The sequence below is a fragment of the Delphinapterus leucas genome, chromosome 10 (assembly GCF_059928025.1).
Source record: "Delphinapterus leucas isolate spDelLeu-1000000601 "Yukka" chromosome 10, BTC_Dleu_Yukka2, whole genome shotgun sequence".
NCBI classification, from domain to species: domain Eukaryota; kingdom Metazoa; phylum Chordata; class Mammalia; order Artiodactyla; family Monodontidae; genus Delphinapterus; species Delphinapterus leucas.
Genome location: NC_143138.1, coordinates 15,711,297 through 15,728,971, shown reverse-complemented (window position 1 = coordinate 15,728,971; position 17,675 = coordinate 15,711,297). Strand labels below are relative to the sequence as shown.

At 39.7% G+C, this 17,675-nt stretch overlaps 1 protein-coding gene across 2 annotated transcripts in view; it reads left to right on the top strand.

Moving 5' to 3' along the window:
* Positions 1-17,424, top strand: part of MBOAT1 (membrane bound glycerophospholipid O-acyltransferase 1) — a 112,927-nt gene extending 95,503 nt beyond the window's left edge. For both annotated transcript variants that reach the window (XM_022586759.2, XM_022586758.2), the window contains exons 11-13: positions 1,769-1,901; positions 4,455-4,606; positions 16,122-17,424. In XM_022586759.2, the coding sequence (XP_022442467.1) occupies positions 1,769-1,901; positions 4,455-4,606; positions 16,122-16,281 (445 nt within the window). In that variant the 3' untranslated portion in view covers positions 16,282-17,424. The remainder of the gene's footprint in view (positions 1-1,768; positions 1,902-4,454; positions 4,607-16,121) is intronic.
* Positions 17,425-17,675: the final 251 nt, after the last annotated feature.

The window sequence follows — 17,675 nt, the reverse complement described above, 5'->3', positions numbered from 1 at the left end:
CAGAGGGGTTATGTAACTTGCCCAAAGTCTATTGCTTATGAGCAATAGATATGAACCCGTATCTCATAGATGATAGATATGAGTGTCTCTCCAGAGCCAGGCTCTTAAGCTCTATGATGTGCTGCCTCTTATCTAGAGGAGAGCCTATTGCTCAGATGTCATGGAAAGTCAGTGTCAGCATCAGATCACTGAAGATTGCTGTGTTTATTTTATCCCCCGTATTGAAAGCTTTATGGTGCCCCAAATGCTTATGCTTTTCAACTTTGTATTTTTGTTGTTTCTCTGTCCTTTTGTTTTTCTACACATTCCAAAATTAGAAACATTAGTTATTGTGGAACTAATGATATGCTATCCTTGAAGTGGCAAACTTGAGCTCGTGAATATTCCTATCACATGAGTGCAGGGAGAGTATAAAAATATTAAGCTGTTGGTTCTGCCGATTTTGATAAGCAGCATTTTTCATCAGTTAAAACATCGGGGTAAAAGAAGAGACAATGTATAATAATTCCAACAAAGTAAACTCATGCAACTACTCTGAACATGCAGTTTTTGAAAATTTGCCCTTAATGTTATTGCTATTCATTTTGCAAGTCATTTTAGCATAAACCTCTTTCTGTATATTGAATAATCCCAATGTATGGAGAGTCCTACAGTCTCCACTAGGAGTTTGTTCTACATAAACATTTTTTATGTGACTGAACATACATGTGGGCACATAAAAAAATGAAAAAAAAACTATTTAAAAATCATTTTAGAAAATGGAATATTTCATTCATACAAAAAGATACAGAGGGTAAGAAACAAATACCCATGCAAACTACCTCTCATTTCAAAAAGGAACATTACAAACGGAGTCCCATCCTGTGTTTCTTTCCTCAAATGCATTCCCTTTCTTCCTATGAAGAGAGAGCCATAGTCCTTAGTTTGGGTTTAACTTGCAGGCTGGATTGGTATTAACTGTTGGGATTTCTGTTTTACTTTTCATCTGGGCCCTCTCATTTAGGAAGCCATGTAGTTGCTCCTATGGTGCCACTGGCAATCCGTGGACTGAATTTGGCAGGAAGTCCCCTTTCACGTTGTTTTAATAAACAACCAAGAAGCCAAAGATCTCCAGGGTATTTGCTGACAGTTTCTAGATTCTTAGGATGTCCTCACTCTTTAAGGCAAATTCATGGATTGGAATCCAATAGATACTGAGGACTGAAGAAGCCATATAACTGACACATTGATTTTGTGGAGTCATGGCCAAGAGAGATGAGAAGGCTGCAGTGTTGATGAGTTAGATGACATTGGGGCCAGTGTGGAAAAGTAAATTAATTTAGACGAAATAAGGATCTCACTTCTAAAGACCCTGATTCTAAAAGTTTTAGTGCCAGTGGCACTTATTTATCCATAAGTATCCCTGGTAGATTAGGCCATTGGTGGAATAAGCTTCTATAAGGCAGGAGCTCTCATTGGGGAAAAGCGACCACTCTTTTATTAGATATTGTGTGATGGGGTCCAGATCATTTAGTCCTATGGAGGTTAAACATTCATGCATCTTACAAAGGGATTGGACCGTGTGAATGGCCCATCTGGGAGTGTTTAAGAAAACTAGAGCTCAAAGCTGCTTGGATTGCACTGCAAGTGCCTGAAAAGGGTGAGGCAGGCACGCCATCAATATTGGATCAAATGATTTCTGCATGATTGGTTCCAAAATGATGCAGGTGTAGGCGGAAGTTTCTGGTATGTTTGACCTATGGCCCGTTGTACCTTCCTGTCTTCACAGAGTGTGCTATGAGCGGGTTCCCTGGCACCCCACAGTGCTAACCTTCATCCTGTCTGCCTTGTGGCATGGTGTCTACCCTGGATACTACTTTACCTTCTTAACTGGAATCCTTGTCACGCTAGCAGCCAGAACGGTAAGCTCCCTTTGGCTGTGGGGTCTTTTCCTTAGTAATCGGATGCCTGTGTGTTTGTCTTTTAGGTCCCAGCAGAAGTGGTGTTGGGGGTGATGGTAGGAGTGATGTTTTGAAAAATCAACAAAAGCCTTCCCATTAGAGAAATACTTAAATATATTGGAACTTATGGTCATAAAATGGTTAAGCATTTTATTTTCATATTACTTGCAGGGGGGGTTTGCAAAACAAAAGGACTTTTAGGAACAATGTTTAGTGCCTTAAGAGATGAAAACATGTTTAATCATTAAAGGCTGTAAACATACAGTCTACTAATTACAGGTGACAATGATTATTAACGTAGGCTCTGTAAAACTTCATTTTGCTTAGACTCTACTTAATTTCTCTTTTCATTATCCTACACCTAAAAATAATTTGGTTTCAGAGCAACCGGAAAAATTGCAGCCATAGGAACTGTTCTCTTAAAGATTGCTCTCAGCCCTCATGTTGGATCCAATTAAATTCGTTTGTGTAAAGTCCTTTGTGAATTTGATAAATTTGGTTCTCTAGGTTTTGGGGGTAGCCTTCAGTTTGTCCTAGACTGTTCCTGCCATTTGCTGGCTGTAGAGCAAGAATAATAACAGAATTAAAAAATATGCCTGCTCTCAAAGAATGAGATGAACATGTATATAAGTAATTACAATTCACTGTATTCTGTCAAATACAGAGCTTTGAATTTTATTTCATTTCAATACTTGATAATGATTGTGGCATTCCTTATTCAGGTGCCAAGAGCTTTTAATGAGATTTGTTGAGCTGTATTTTTAGATGTGGATTTAGGAGCCCCAGCACAGCTATTCACTCGCTCTTTTTTTTTTATCTTAAAAATATATTTATTGAGTGCCTAGTACGTGCCAAGTACTGTGACGGGCACTGGAGAAAAAATGGAGGGTAGAACACATGTGGCCCCTGCTCCTGGTCTAATGCTGGGAATAGAAATGGAGAACTTCTTCATATTTGTTAAATGGAGAGACAGGTAGAGTGGGAATTCTTTTCCATTTCTTTTAGCTATTCACTGATTCTTGAATTCATCTGTTCTATTAATGTTTCAGGAGCCCTACTATATGCTAGTAGGTGCTGGGCTATTGCAGTGAACAAAAGTTCCTCATGGAATTTCTATTTTAGTTAGAAGAAGGTTTGTGGGGATACATGTGTGAACAAGATGGATAATTGATTATCCTGATTAGCACACTTTAAAGTACCTCTTTTACATATTTGTGCATTGAAAACAGAAGACATCTTCTTTTCTCCCGTACATATACTGACTTGGATCACAAAACTGAAAAACAGATGGGAGGACAAGCTTGAACAAAGGCCAGAATTTTGTTAATACTTTCAGAGTATTATTTCTTAAGCTGTCTTTAGTTGACTTCAGTGGGTATAAAAGGATTAACTTATGTAAAGCCTCTTGGGTGACCTGGAAATGTTTTTCACAAATAAGTTAGGTAAGGGATGGAGGGGAGAGGGTTGATAGAACAGTATTTCCATTTTTTTTTCCAAAAGGAGAATGAACTCAAACAGTCATGAAGCGTCTCAGGCCCAGGAAGTTACCTAGTAAAATCTCTTACATGCTTTTCAGTACTGCCCACAGATGGACCTCTAGCCTCTGTCCTGAGGAACTCAGAGCCTAGGAGGTGCCCTCAGCTTCCCAGGCAGCCCTAGGAAGTCTTTCCTGATTTGAGGCTGACCTACCTGTAACACAGCCGTTGTTGCAGCTCTGTGTTTGGTTCTGGCATCTGGAAATTAGGTGTCTTTCTGGAGCCAAATCTGTGTCAAAAGACCTACAAATGAGTATCCTTTGACCCAGCATTTTCCATCTCAAAGAATGTTGTTTCCTTGTCTGGAAAATAGGCATACTGATGCTTACATGATAGGCCTGTGTCCCGGGAGAGTCAACAGAGGTGATACCCATAAGGAATTCGCACAGGCTTGGCACACAGTAAGCACTCAATAAATGGTAGCTCATGTTATTATACTATTATATTATTACTGTTATTCAGAGGAAATAATTAGGAAACAGGGCAGAGACTTTTCTACAAGAGTATACATCACAGAATTGTTTACAATAGCAGGGGATAGGAGACTAACTTTCCCATAATTAAAATTGTATCAGATGAATATTTAATGACATGGAAAAACATTCATGCCATGTTACTAAATGAAAAAACAGGCTAAACATATATTGACGCCACTGGAAACGTAAATATGGATATATGAATATAAAAGGACTTGGAAGGTATGTGCCAAGTTTTTCAACAGTGCTTTTCTCTGGGAGATATTAAAGGAAAAAAAAATCTGATTCTGCTTAGCTCCTTAAACATTTTTCTACAGTGAATGAACTTATATCTTTTTAATAATAAGAAAAGCCATAGTGGTATTTTTCGTTGAAAATAGAACTCAGATGGTTGGTAGTTTTTACCTCCTATGTTCCTGAGGGGTATTACCTGCATGCATGGAGTAAAAGTTTCTATTTTTTTGTATCCCCCCCCCATCCACCATGACTTCCTTGGTGAGCAGGTGAGGAACAACTACAGACATTACTTCCTTTCTTCAAAAGCCCTCAAGGTTGTTTACGACATAGTCACCTGGGCTGCCACTCAGCTGGCCGTCTCTTATACCGTCGCCCCCTTCGTTATGTTGGCCGTTGAACCCACCATCAGTTTATACAAGTAAGTTTCCACTGTTCTTGGTTGCTCTATAGTAAACTTGTCTGTTCTGTGTTGGACTTAGGAGTTGGCAAATTGAATCAATCAGGACTGACAATCTCTATGTGTGGTTTCGATGGGAAAATGTCTAGAGAAAGCTTTAGGAGGAAGTGTCCGTCCTGGAGATGCCAGCAGACAAATAGTAATACAGTGAGCACAGCTGACTGGTAGCCCTTCAGCCATGACTCGTGTAAGTAGGAGATGCTTATGGCAATGAATTCTGAAGGGCCGTATCCAGATCACAGACTCAGAGGGTGAGTTCGCTGCCCTTTGCCTCTGTTTCCTGGGGTTAGGCTATGTTGGAGGCCGTGGGGCACTCAGAGAGGGACAGAAGCAGGCCGCAGCTGGGGCTGGGTTCACCCTACAGACAAGAGGCCTTTAGGGAAAGGGTGTCAGGCCCTTATATTCAAACACCAGCCCTCCAGATGAACTGCAGACCTCTTTGTGCTTTTATTGTTTCCCTCTTTTGTTGAATTAGTCATGTTTCACTGCTCTTGGAGAAATGGTTACATGACCTCTGGCAAGTTATTAACCTCTTTTACCAGTGTTTTCTCAACTGTACAATGAAGGTAAGAATAGAATTCACCTCCAAGCACCTTTAGGTGTTAGGGTTGAATGAGGCAAACGTGCAAGGGGCTCAGCCCAGTGTCTGGCGTGTAGTCTGTACTGGATAAATACCAACTTGTGTTCTTTACTGATTTGCAGAGACTTTTGCAGATTGAGTTTGGACCATAGCTACAGTCAGAAAAGTGGCTTAGAAATAAACATGCAAACATGCCTTATTGTACATCAGGGATTGGACTCGCTGGTCAGGAATGATCAAAGAAATTTTACTACTTGGTACAGGTATCAATGTCTAGGATGACTTTTTTTTTTTTTTAGGTTATAGGAAAAGAAGGTAGAGGGAAGTACACCGTGCTCCTCAATGAATTCTGTTTCTATAATGCCGGTTAGGTCACAGGAGTTATGTCCGTATAATATGGAAGTTGAGCTGGTTTATACACAAATTTTTCTAGACAAGGGATGCCAGAAGAGTGGAAAGACGATGAAATCTTCAGCCAAAAATAGCCCTCAGTTCAGCTGCTACAGCGGTAGGAGCCATGAGTGCCCGCCCAGCGCTGGGCTTCCTCTTCTCAGAGGCGCCCCGCCCAAGCTGCACCATCTTGGTTTACCTCCTCTGCACCCTCCCTCTGGGCAGCCCCACTTGCTCACAGCTCTATTGTCCTTTCTCTTGTCTCAGTGCCCTCTAGCCAGCATTTGCCCTTCATTATCTGGGACTTTTATTGCCCCCTGAAGCAGCCTTAGCCCGTTGAGCTACCTGCCTAGGCTGTCCAAGTTTCTGGCTTGGGTGTTCGTTGTGTTACAAAGTCTCATAGGTTTTGAGTTGTCTGCTTCCGTCTTCATAGGTTAACTTGTAACCCTGGGCCCTTCTCTCCCTTTTCTTTGTAGGTGGCCCAATCCCCTCCACACTTCCTTACTCTAGGGCAGAGAGCTGCTAGTGAGGAGATGACTTTTATAAAAGAAGTGGAACAGTGAAATAAAAAATGTTCCGTTAAATCAGATTTTTTAAAAAGAGGTACTTGTTTTTTTATAACACGCATTGAAACACATTGACTTGCATTCCTGAGTAAGATGGATGGGGCTGAGGGTTTCCCCCCGTGTTTGGAAAATCTAAGTGCCTATGAGGACTAATAAACAGGAACTAGAGAGAGACAGAAAAACCACCCTAGTCCTGGCGTTTTAAGCACATGATGTTACCAGACGCAAGATTTTTTTCAGGAATATATGTATCATGTTGTAGCAGAAATGCCTGTATTTAACTCAGTACCATTTAATACCTACAGTGTGCTGGGCACTTCTCTAGAAGCTGGGGGATGGGATGGTGAGCAAAAGATAGAAATCATTCTTACTTCCATGGAGGAGATAGCTTGGTGGAAGTGACAGGAAACAATTGACAAATTTATAAATACCCACTAAGATCATACTCTGAGTGAATGGTACAAAGATTTATGAGAGCATGTAACAGGAATCGGCTCTTGGGAGGAAGCAGCGTTTGAGTCCTGGAGTCTGAGGGTGCTGAGAGTGGTGGATGGAACGCTGTGGGTTGTGTTCCAGACCCAGGGAGCAGTTGTGATAGGAGGAGGCCCCGAGAAACATGAGTGTGGGCAGAATATAGAATCAATCCAAGGTAGAGAGTAGCGAGCTGAGAAGAGACAAGGGTAGGTATCCGTGTCCCTGTTTATCATATATGGAAGTGGAGGCTCAGAGAGGGTGAGCAGTTAAAACTCACAGAGCAAGGCCCGAGTTTCAGATGCAAACTTTTTTTTCTTTTCAACAGCAAGAGCAGTAGTGCAGTTACTAAAAATTTCTCTAGGAGAAGCTATTTTGGAAGAATGTTACTGCTAGGGGAATAGCACAGAGTGGTGATTTGTTTGTGATCACATGCATTTAACCAACTAAGTATGCTAATTTCTATATTTAGGCAGGAGTTCTAGGGAAAGAATTCAATGATTATCAATCAATCCAGATCACTCATGTAGATTTCCATTTTTTTAAAAACAATCTATTTTTTTTTTTTTTTTAGAAAACACCTTTGTTTAGGGTGAAATTGACATTGCTGTCACTTCTGTCAATTACAAGCAAGTCAACCTAATATGTTATCTTGTTTTCATAGTTGCTTATGTATATAATTTAAGTTCCCTATCTAGATCAGCTCTGTCCAATAGAAGTTTCTACAATGACCAAAATGCCATCCAATATGTTGGCCACCAGTGCATGTGGCTGTTGAGCTTTTGAAATTTGGCTAGTGTGACTGAGGAACGGAGTTTTCAATTTATCTAATTTGAATTTTAACAGCCACATGTTGCCAATGGCTATTATAGATTGCCTCTCAAAAAAAGTTTTCAGAATCTTTTAAAAACAATTTTTTTTCAGAAACTCTTAAGAGAATCACTGAATCTGGCAAAAGAAATAAAAACTGAATCATCTTTTTAGTCAAGGTGGGTCTAGATGCATTCCAGATCTGTTCCTCACTAGGGGATAATTTAAATAACTGGCAATGAATGGCAGTTGTATGCAAATCCATTTCTCAGGATACCCTTCCCTGATTGACATTTAAATGTCAGATGGGCTTCATTTTTCTGGCTAGTCACTTTTCAATATACAGTGATTACAAATCCCAGCTTTAAATTTCTTAGTCTAATTTTTTCCCTTTAAGTTGTAAATGAGCCCCAAGTGAACATCTAAATGTATTATGAAAGAACTTGTGATTCCGAAAAGATGATAGAGTAGGAGGACTTGAGCTTACCTCCTCTTGTGAAAACACCAAAATCACAACTAACTGCTGACCAACCATCAACAAAAAAGACTGGAATCTACCAAGAGAGATATTTTATATTCAAAGACAAAGAAGAAGCCACAACGAGACGGTAGGAGGGGTGCTTTTGCGACATAAATCCTATACCCGTCAGGTGGGTGACCCACAAACTGGAAAATAATTATATCACAGAGGTTCTCCCACAAGAATGAGAGTCCTGAGCCCCACGTCAGGCTCCCCACCTGAGGGTCTGGCATCAGAGCATTTGGCTTTCAAGGCCCGTGGGGCTTGAGTACAGGAGCTCCACAGGACTGGGGGAAGCAGAGACTGCACTCTTGGAGGGCATGCACAAGTTTTCATGTACCCTGGGACCCAGCACAAAGCAGTACCTCCATAGGAGCTGGGGCTGGACCTACCTACAAGTCTTGGAGGGTCTCCTGGGGAGGCAGGGGTCAGCTGTGGCTTGTTGGGGGTGGGGAGGCAAGGACACTGGTAGCAGAGGCCCCAGGGGATATTGATCAGCGTGAACTCCCACAGAGGTTGCCATTTTGGCATCAAGACATGGCCCTTCCCACCAGCCTACAGGCTCCAGTGCTTGGACGCCTCAGGCCAAACAACCAGTAGGGTAGGAACACAGCCCCACCCATCAGCAGAGTGCATAAAGCCATACTGAGCTCACAGCCACCTCTAAACACACCCCTTGACATGGCCCTGACCACCAGAGGGATAAGACCCAGCTCCACCTACAAGTGGGCAGGCACCAGTCCCTCCCACCAGGAAGCCTGCACAAACCTCAAGACCAGCCTCACCCACCAGGGGGCAGACACCAGAAGCAAGAGGAGCTATGATCCTCCAGCCAGCAGAAAGAAGACCACAAACACAGAAAGTTAGACAAAATGGGACAGCAGAGAAATATGTTCCAGACGAAGGAACAAGATAAAAACCGACAAGAACAACTAAATGAAGTGGACATAGGCAACCTACCTGAAAAAGAATTTAGAGTAATGATAGTAGAGATGATCAAGATCTCAGAAAAAGAATGGAGGCACAGATGAAGAAGTTACAAGAGATGTTTAACAAAGAGCTAGAAGATTTAAAGAACAAACGAACAGAAATGAACAATAACTGGAATGAAAAATAAAGTAGAAGGGATCGAGAGCAGAATAACTGAAGCAGAAGAACAAATAAGTGAGCTGAAATACAGAATGGTAGAAATCACTGCCGTGAAACAGAATAAAGAATGAAAAGAAGTGAGGACAGTCTCAGAGACCTCTGGGACAACATTAAATGCACCAACATTCACATCATAGGGGTCCCACAAGGAGAAGAGAGAGATAAAGGGCCTGAGAAAATATTTGGAGAGATTATAGCTGAAAACTTCCCTAACATGAGAGAGGAAACAATCAAGTCCAGGAAATGCAGAGAGTCCCATACAAGATAAACCCAAGGAGGAACACACTGAGACTAAAGACAAAAAATATTAAAAGCACCAAGGGACAAGTAACAAATAGCATACAAGGGAATCCCCATAGGGTTATGAGCTGAAACTCAGAAACTCTGCAGGCCAGAAAGGAGTGGTATATTATGTAAAGTGATGAAAGGGAAAAACCTACACCCAAGAATACCCTACCCAGCAAGGCTCTCATTCAGATTCAACAGAGAAAAAGTTTTACAGACAAGCAAAAGCTAAGAGAATTCAGCACCACCAAACCAGCTTTATAACAAATCCTATAGGAACTTCTCTAGGCAGAAAAGAAAAGGCCACAACTAGAATCGAGAAAATTAAGAATGGGAAAGCTCATCAGTAAAGGCAAACATAAGGTAAAGGTAGGAAATCATCTGCACACAAATATGATATCAAAACCAGCAATTGTGAGAAAAGGAGAGCACAAATGCAGGGTATTGGAAATGCACTGGAAATTAAGTGACCAGCAACTTAAAACAATCTTGTACATATATAGACTGCGATATCAAAACCTCATGGGAACCATAAGCCAAAAATCTACAACAGATACACACACACAAAAAGAAAAAGCAGTCCAAACACAACAATAAAGATGGACATCAAATCACAAGAGAAGAGAACAAAAGAGGAAGGGGAGAAAAAAAGACCTTCAAAAACAAATCTAAAACAATTAACAAAATGGCCACAAGAACATTAATATTGATAATTACCTTAAATGTAAATGGATTAAATGCTCCTAGCAAAAGACATAGACTGGCTGAATGGATACAAAAACAAGATCCATATATATGCTGTCTACAAGAGACCCACTTCAGATCTAGGGACACATACAGACTGAAAGTGAGGGGATGGAAAAAGGTGTTCCATGCAAATGCAAATCAAAAGGAAGCTGGAGTAGCAATACTCATGTCAGACAAAATAAACTTTAAAATAAAGACTTACAGGAGACAAAGAAGAATACTACAAAATGATCAAGGGATCAAGCCAAGAAGAAGATATGACAATTGTAAATATGTATGCACCCAACATAGGAGCACCTCAATATATAAGGCAAATGTTAACAGCCATAAAAGGAGAAATCGACAGTAACACAATAATGGGGGGGGACTTTAACACCCCACTTTCATCAATGGATAGATCATCTGGAGAGAAAATCAATAAGGAAACACAGGCCTTAAATGACACATTAGACCAGATGGACTTAATTGACATTTGTAGACCATTACATCCAAAAGCAGCAGAATACACTTTCTTCTGAAGTGCAGATGGAACATTCTCCAGGATAGATCACATCTTGGGTCACAAATCACGCCTTGGTAATTTTAAGAAAATTGAAATCATATCAAGCATCTTTTCCAACCACAACACTTGAAATTAGAAATCAATTACAGGAAAAAAACTGTAAGAAATAAACATGTGGAGGCTAAACAATATGTTACTAAACAACCAATGGATCACTGAAGAAATCAAAGAGGAAATCAAAAAATACCTCGAGACAAATGACAATGAAAACACAATGACCCAAAACCTATGGGACACAGCAAAAGCAGTTATAGGAGGGAAGTTTATAGCAATACAGTCTTACCTCAGGAAACAAGAAAAATCTCAAACAACCTAACCTTACACCTAAAGCAACTAGAGGAAGAAGAACAAAGAAAACCCAAAGTTAGCAGAAGGAAAGAAATCATAAAGATCAGAGCAGAAATAAATGAAATAGAGACGAAAACATTAGCAAAGATCAGTGAAACTAAAAGCAGGTTCTTTGAGAAGATAAACAAAATTGATAAACCTTTATCCAGACTCATCAAGAAAAAAAGGAAGAGGACTCTATAAATCAATAAAGTTAGAAATGAAAAAGGAGAAGTTAAACTGACAGCACAGAAATACAAAAGATAAGAGACTACTACAGATAACTAATGCCAATAAAATGGACAAATTCTTACAAAGGTACAACCTTCCAAGACTGAACCAGGAAGAAATAGAAAATATGAACAGACCAATCACAAGTACTGTAACTGAAACAGCAATTAAAAACTTCCAACAAACAAAATTCCAGGACCAGACGGCTTCACAGGTAAATGCTATCAAACATTTAGAGAATAGTTAAACACATATCCTTCTGAAACCCTTCCAAAACATTGCAGGGGAAGGAACACTCCCAAGCTCATTCTATGAGGTCACCATCATTCTGATAACAAAACCAGACAAAGTCATCACACACATGCAAAATTACAGGCCAATATCACTGATCCTCAACAAAATACTAGCAAACTGAATCCAACAACACATTCAAAGGATCATACACCATGATCAAGTGGGATTTATCCCAGGGATGGAAGGATTTTTCAATATCCACAAATCAATCAGTGTGGTACACCACATTAACAAACTGAAGAATAAAAACCATATTATCATCTCAATAGATGCAGGAAAAGCTTTGGACAAAATTCAACACCCATTTATGATATAAACTCTCCAGAAAGTGGGAATAGAGGGAACTTACCTCAACATAATAAAGGCCATATATGACAAACCTACAGCTAACATCATTCTCAATGGTTAAAAGCTGAAAGCATTCCCACTAAGATCAGCAACAAGGCTAGGATGTCCATTATTGCCACTTTATTCAACATAGTTTTGGAAGTCCCAGTCACGTCAATCAGAGAGAAGAAGAAATAAAAGGAACCCAAATTGGAAAAGAAGAAGTAAAACTGTCACTGTTTGCAGATGACATGATACTATACGTAGAAAGTCATAAAGATGCTACCAGAAAACTACTAGAGCTCATCAATGAATTCAGTAAAGTTGCAGGATACAAAATTAATACACAGAAATCTTGCATTCCTATACACTAACAACAAAAGATCAGAAAAATAAATTGAGACAATCCCATTTATCATCGCATCAAAAAGAACAAAATACATAGGAATAAATCTACCTAAGGAGACAAAAGACCTGTACTCAGAAAACTATGACACTGACGAAAGAAATCAAGGATGACACAAACAGATGGAAAGATATATACCATGTTCTTAGAATTGGAAGAATCAATATTGTCAAAATGACTATACTACCCAAGACAATGTACAGATTCAATGCAGTCCCTACCAAATTACCAATGACATTTTTCACAGAACTAGAACAAAAAACTTTAAAATTCGTATGGAGACACAAAAGACCCCAAATAGCCAAAGCAATCCTGAGAAAGAAAAATGGAGCAGGAGGAATCAGATTCCCTGACTTCAGACTATACTTACAAAGCTACAGTAATCAAAACAGTATGGTACTGGCACAAAAAAAGACATATAGATCAATGGAACAGGATAGCAAGCCCAGAAATAAACCCACGGACCTATGGTCAATTAATCTATGACAAAGGAAGCAAGAATATACAATGGAGGAAAGACAGTCTTTTCAGTAAGTGGTGCTGGGAAAATGGGACAGCTACATGTAAAATAATGAAATCAGAACATTCTCTAACACCATATGCAAAGAGAAACTCAAAATGCATCAAAGACCTGTAAAACTCTTAGAAGAAAACATAGGCACGACACTCTGATATAAATTGCAGCAATATCTTTTTGGACCCACCTCCTAATAAAAATAAAAACAAAAATAAACAAATGGGACCTAATTAAATTTAAAAGCTTCTGTACAGCAAAAGGAACCATAAAACAAAAAGACAACCCATAGAATGGAAGATAATATTTGCAAACGAAGCAGCTGACAAGGGATTAATCTCCAGAATATGCAAACAGCTCATGCAGCTCTATGTCAAAAAATATATATATATAAAACAAACAACCCAATCAAAAAATGGGCAGAAGAGTTAAATAGACATTTCTCCAAAGAAGCAATACAGATGGCCAAAAAGTATATGAAAAGATGCTCAACATCACTAATTATTAGAGAACTGCAAATCGAAACTACAATGTGGAATCACCTCACACCAGTCAGAATGTCCATCATCAAAAAGTCTATAAACAGTAAATGCTGGAGAGGGTGTGGAGAAAAAGGAACCCTCCTACACTGTTGGTAGGAATGTAAATTGGTACAACCACTATGGAGAACAGTCTGGAGATTTCTTAAAAAACTAAAAATAGAAATCCCACTCCTGGGCATATATCCAGAGAAAACCATAATTTGAAAATGAACATGCACCCCAATGTTCATTGCAGCACTATTTAAAATAGCCAAGACATGGAAGCAACATAAAATGTCCATTTACAGAGGAATGGATAAAGAAAATATAGTACATATATACAGTGAATACTACTCAGCCATAAAAAAGAATGAAATAATGCTATTTGCAGCAACATGGATGGACCTAGAGATGTCATACTAAGTGAAGTCAGACAGAGAAAGACAAATATCATATGATATCACCCATATCTAGAATCTAATGTTAAAAAATGATACAAATGAATTTATTTACAAAACAGAAAGACTTACAGATATCAGAAACAAACTTATATTTACCAAAGGGGAAATGTAGGTTGGGGGGATAAATCAGAAGCTTGGGATTAACATACAAACACTACTATAAGATATCAATTGATAACCAACAAGGACCTCCTGTATAGCACAGGGAACTCTACTCAATATTCTGTGATAACCTATATGAGAAAAGAATAAAAATGTATATATATATATATAAAACTGAATCCCTTTGCTGTACACCTGAAACTAATACAACATTGTAAATCAACTATAATCCAATAAAATTTTTTTAAAAAGAACGGAGTTGTCTTAGCTCAGGCTGCTATGACTAAATACTACAGACTGGGTGACTTAAACAGCAGACATTTATGTCTCACAATCTTGGCGGCTGGAAGTCCAAGATCAAGATGCCAGCAGATTTGGTTTCCGATGAAAGCTCTCTTTCTGGCTTGCAGAAGGCTACCTTCTCACTGTGTCCTCACATAGCAGAGAGACGGAGGGAGACAAGGACAGCAAAAGAGATGGGGTGAGGGACAGTGAGAGGGACACAGAGAAAGATGGCTCACGCTCTGATTTGCCTTTATTTTCTAATAAGGGTACTAATGCTGTCATGGGGGACCCACCATCATTGCCTCATCTAAACCAAATTACCACCCAATGTCTACTTCTCCAAATACCATCAGATTGGAAGTCAGGGCTTCGACGTATGAATTTGGGGGAGGACACAAACATTTAGCCAGAGCAGAACCTTTCTATGAAATCATTTTCAAAAGCAAAATCTCATGTGTTGTTGTCTTTAACTAGATAGCACTTTATTAAATGCAATGTATAAGAATGTTAGAATTTGTGTAGGAATTTTTGTAGATAGCAAACTCCTTGAGAGTAGAACTATGCTTTATTCATCTGTGTATCTGGAGCACCTAGTTTAGTCCTAGCATGCTCTATAAATGTTAGCTGAGTTTTTCCATAACAAAAAGATGGAAGTATTGCTTAAAATTTGAGAGAAGTATGGAGTGTCAGAATAGGTTACTAAACCTCCCTGGGAAGTTGATGTTTTTCTCCCTTGACTTCCAGAATATTTGGCTTTAATCTAACAAAATTGCTCTAGTGTAGATTTGGCCACATGTAAAAGATTAAGGCAAAATGCAAGAACAAAGTACATTTTACGAGAGCAGACTCTGAAAGCTGGAGTTCCCTCTGCCTGGGGTGTGCCTGTGAGAATCCCAGCTTACACTTGCTGAACCAGTGTGTTTCTCTGTAGAGCTGTTATTCACCCTCATTAATGTCCTGGTTTAAATAGTAAATCAGATGGTCACTTACCTGTGGCTCTTCACCCTTCTGCTAATTACTACCATTGTGTCTATACGTCTCTTCTTTTCCATTCCCCAAAGGAGGGGTGGGGTCTTTGCCTTTTTGTAGATCCCAGTTCAATGCTTCGTACATCCTAGGCAGTAAATGCTTATTGAAAGAAGAAATGAAGATATGTTTGGTTCTGCTGGAGCTTTTAACTATTCTATAGACCTGACATTATGATCACAAAAGCTGGGGAATTATATGTAAACCAATTGTGGGTCCCCTGCCCCTTAACATTATTTTCCTTTGCCCTTGAAAAAGCATTGGAGAAAGTGTAAGTTCAGTTTTCCCAAATGGATATAGAACAATCTTATAAAAGCTACTTTCTAATTACTTGCATTCATTGATGTGTACAGTATTTATTGAGCATCTACCCTGTGTCCAGTATCACACTTAGGCAATAAGTCCACAAACCTCAAAAGCAAAACTTGTTTTAGTTTGGATGAAAATCGAGTTATGGAGTAGGCTTTTGAAATCTGGATTCCTCAGGCTCATAATATATACAGGAACCCCTGACACTTAGTGGAGCACATTGGCTAAAGTGTCGGTTGCATTTGTGTTTGGGGAACATAGGGTAGGGCTTCAATTTCATTCCATGCATCCTTAGACTTTTAATATGGTGGGTTTCTAGCTGTCAGGGTTAATTCTCTCGATCTGCTTATTACGTCAGTGGGACATTGCCATACATCTGCCTGCAGATGGGCTGGTTGGTTTGCTCTGCCCAGCTTTGTGGTTTTGGTCCACCCCTGGCCCACTCACCCACCAAAGGGAGTTATCTGTGGAGTGGATCAAGGCGAGCCTGAGTGCAGTCAGGTCCGCCAGTGCCAAAAGGTGATGTAATTGCCTCATGTGACATTTCCCACATACACCCTTGTTTGAAATATAATTTGTGTGTTTATTCCTAGGTCCGTGTACTTTTACTTACACATTATCAGTCTCCTGATCATACTGTTCCTGCCAATCAAACCACAAGCTCCTAATCAAAGGCGGCCTCAGACTCTGAACTCTGTCAATAAGCAAAAAATAGATCGATACCTCCAAAGAAAAGAAACAAACAAAAGCTGAACACATAAGACTGCAAATCACTGGACAGAGGAGATAAAAAGCCTCCAGAGTTCTCCAGTGACTTAGAGGTGATGTTTACATGCCTCTGTTTTGTTTTGATTTTTTAAGTGCAGGGAGTATTTTTATAAAGCTTTTTTTGTACCATTGAATCAGCCATGTCCAGTTGATTTAATACTTTCTAGGACATTTCAGTAGTATGGAGGTGTGTGGAGAGTGTGCTAGAACTGCAGAGGCAGTCCACTCTGGGCTAGCTGGGTCTTCACTTTTCTGGCATGATCTCCAACCACTGAAATCTGGACGTTGGGAACCCGGGCGTCTGCTCCAGAAGTTAGAAGGTAAAGCTGAGATGACTTGTCTTCCAGAACATATGCAAGACGGTTGTTCCTTGGGAAGCCGCCAGTCCCTTGACTTGTGACATTACTGTTCTCAAACACATTAACTACACTCAGAAGACTGCCGGGGAGGGACCGTGTGGAGGAAGGTTTGCAGAATACTGAAAATTCAATGAGCCTGGAGAACTGTGAATGGACACTTGAATGGACTGGAGGTCAGGCACGTGCCCTGAAGGTGGCTGCGTTTCCCCCGCCACCCCCCCTCCCCAGGGATGTAACCCTTCTTTCTTCTGAAATGAGCCAGGATTGGAAATCAGAAAGTCTCCTGTCCACATAACAGAAGTCTCAGAGGGGCTACTGTTTTCCATTGCATATGTGCCATCTGCTGGCCCAGGCATGGCCCTGAGAAGACACCCAGATTTCACACCATTAAGGCAGAGGGATGTCTTTTTATAAATATTTTTTAAAGTAATTTAAAGTTATATTGAAGTTTGGGAAGAAGAGGCAGATATTTCTCTTCTCTCCCCTCACTTCTCAGAGGTGTTCATGATCACAGCCCATGATGTTCACTCGGGCTGGTCTCCATTTTTTTTCAGTTTCATAGCTGATTAAATCCGACATTGTTTTAGTTGAATCATCCTATTAGAAAGCAGAGATTGAAAAACGGTTTTCCTTTCTATCTTTGTAATGAATGTGCTGTGGCTCCTTTGGGAAACTTCTATTGGGTGATATTCTATGTGGGAGAAGGAAACGTGGTATTAACTGTTGTGGAAAATAATAATGATAATAATAAAATATATGCTACCATGTTGTACCCTCAATCAAATACCTTGGGAGGAGAGAATTTGTTCAAATCAGATGGTTAAAAATGAGTTTCTTACTAAATCAATACTGCATTTCTACATAAAGGAAATATTTCTAAAAAGAAGTGCTTTTTGTTTGTGTCAGACTTGCCGTTCTGAAGCATGTGTGTGTATTTTGTGTGTGTGTATGTGTTTTAACAAATGTGTACAGGGTTTTACTTGCTTAAAATTTGAGCATCACACGTTCAATTTGTACTAC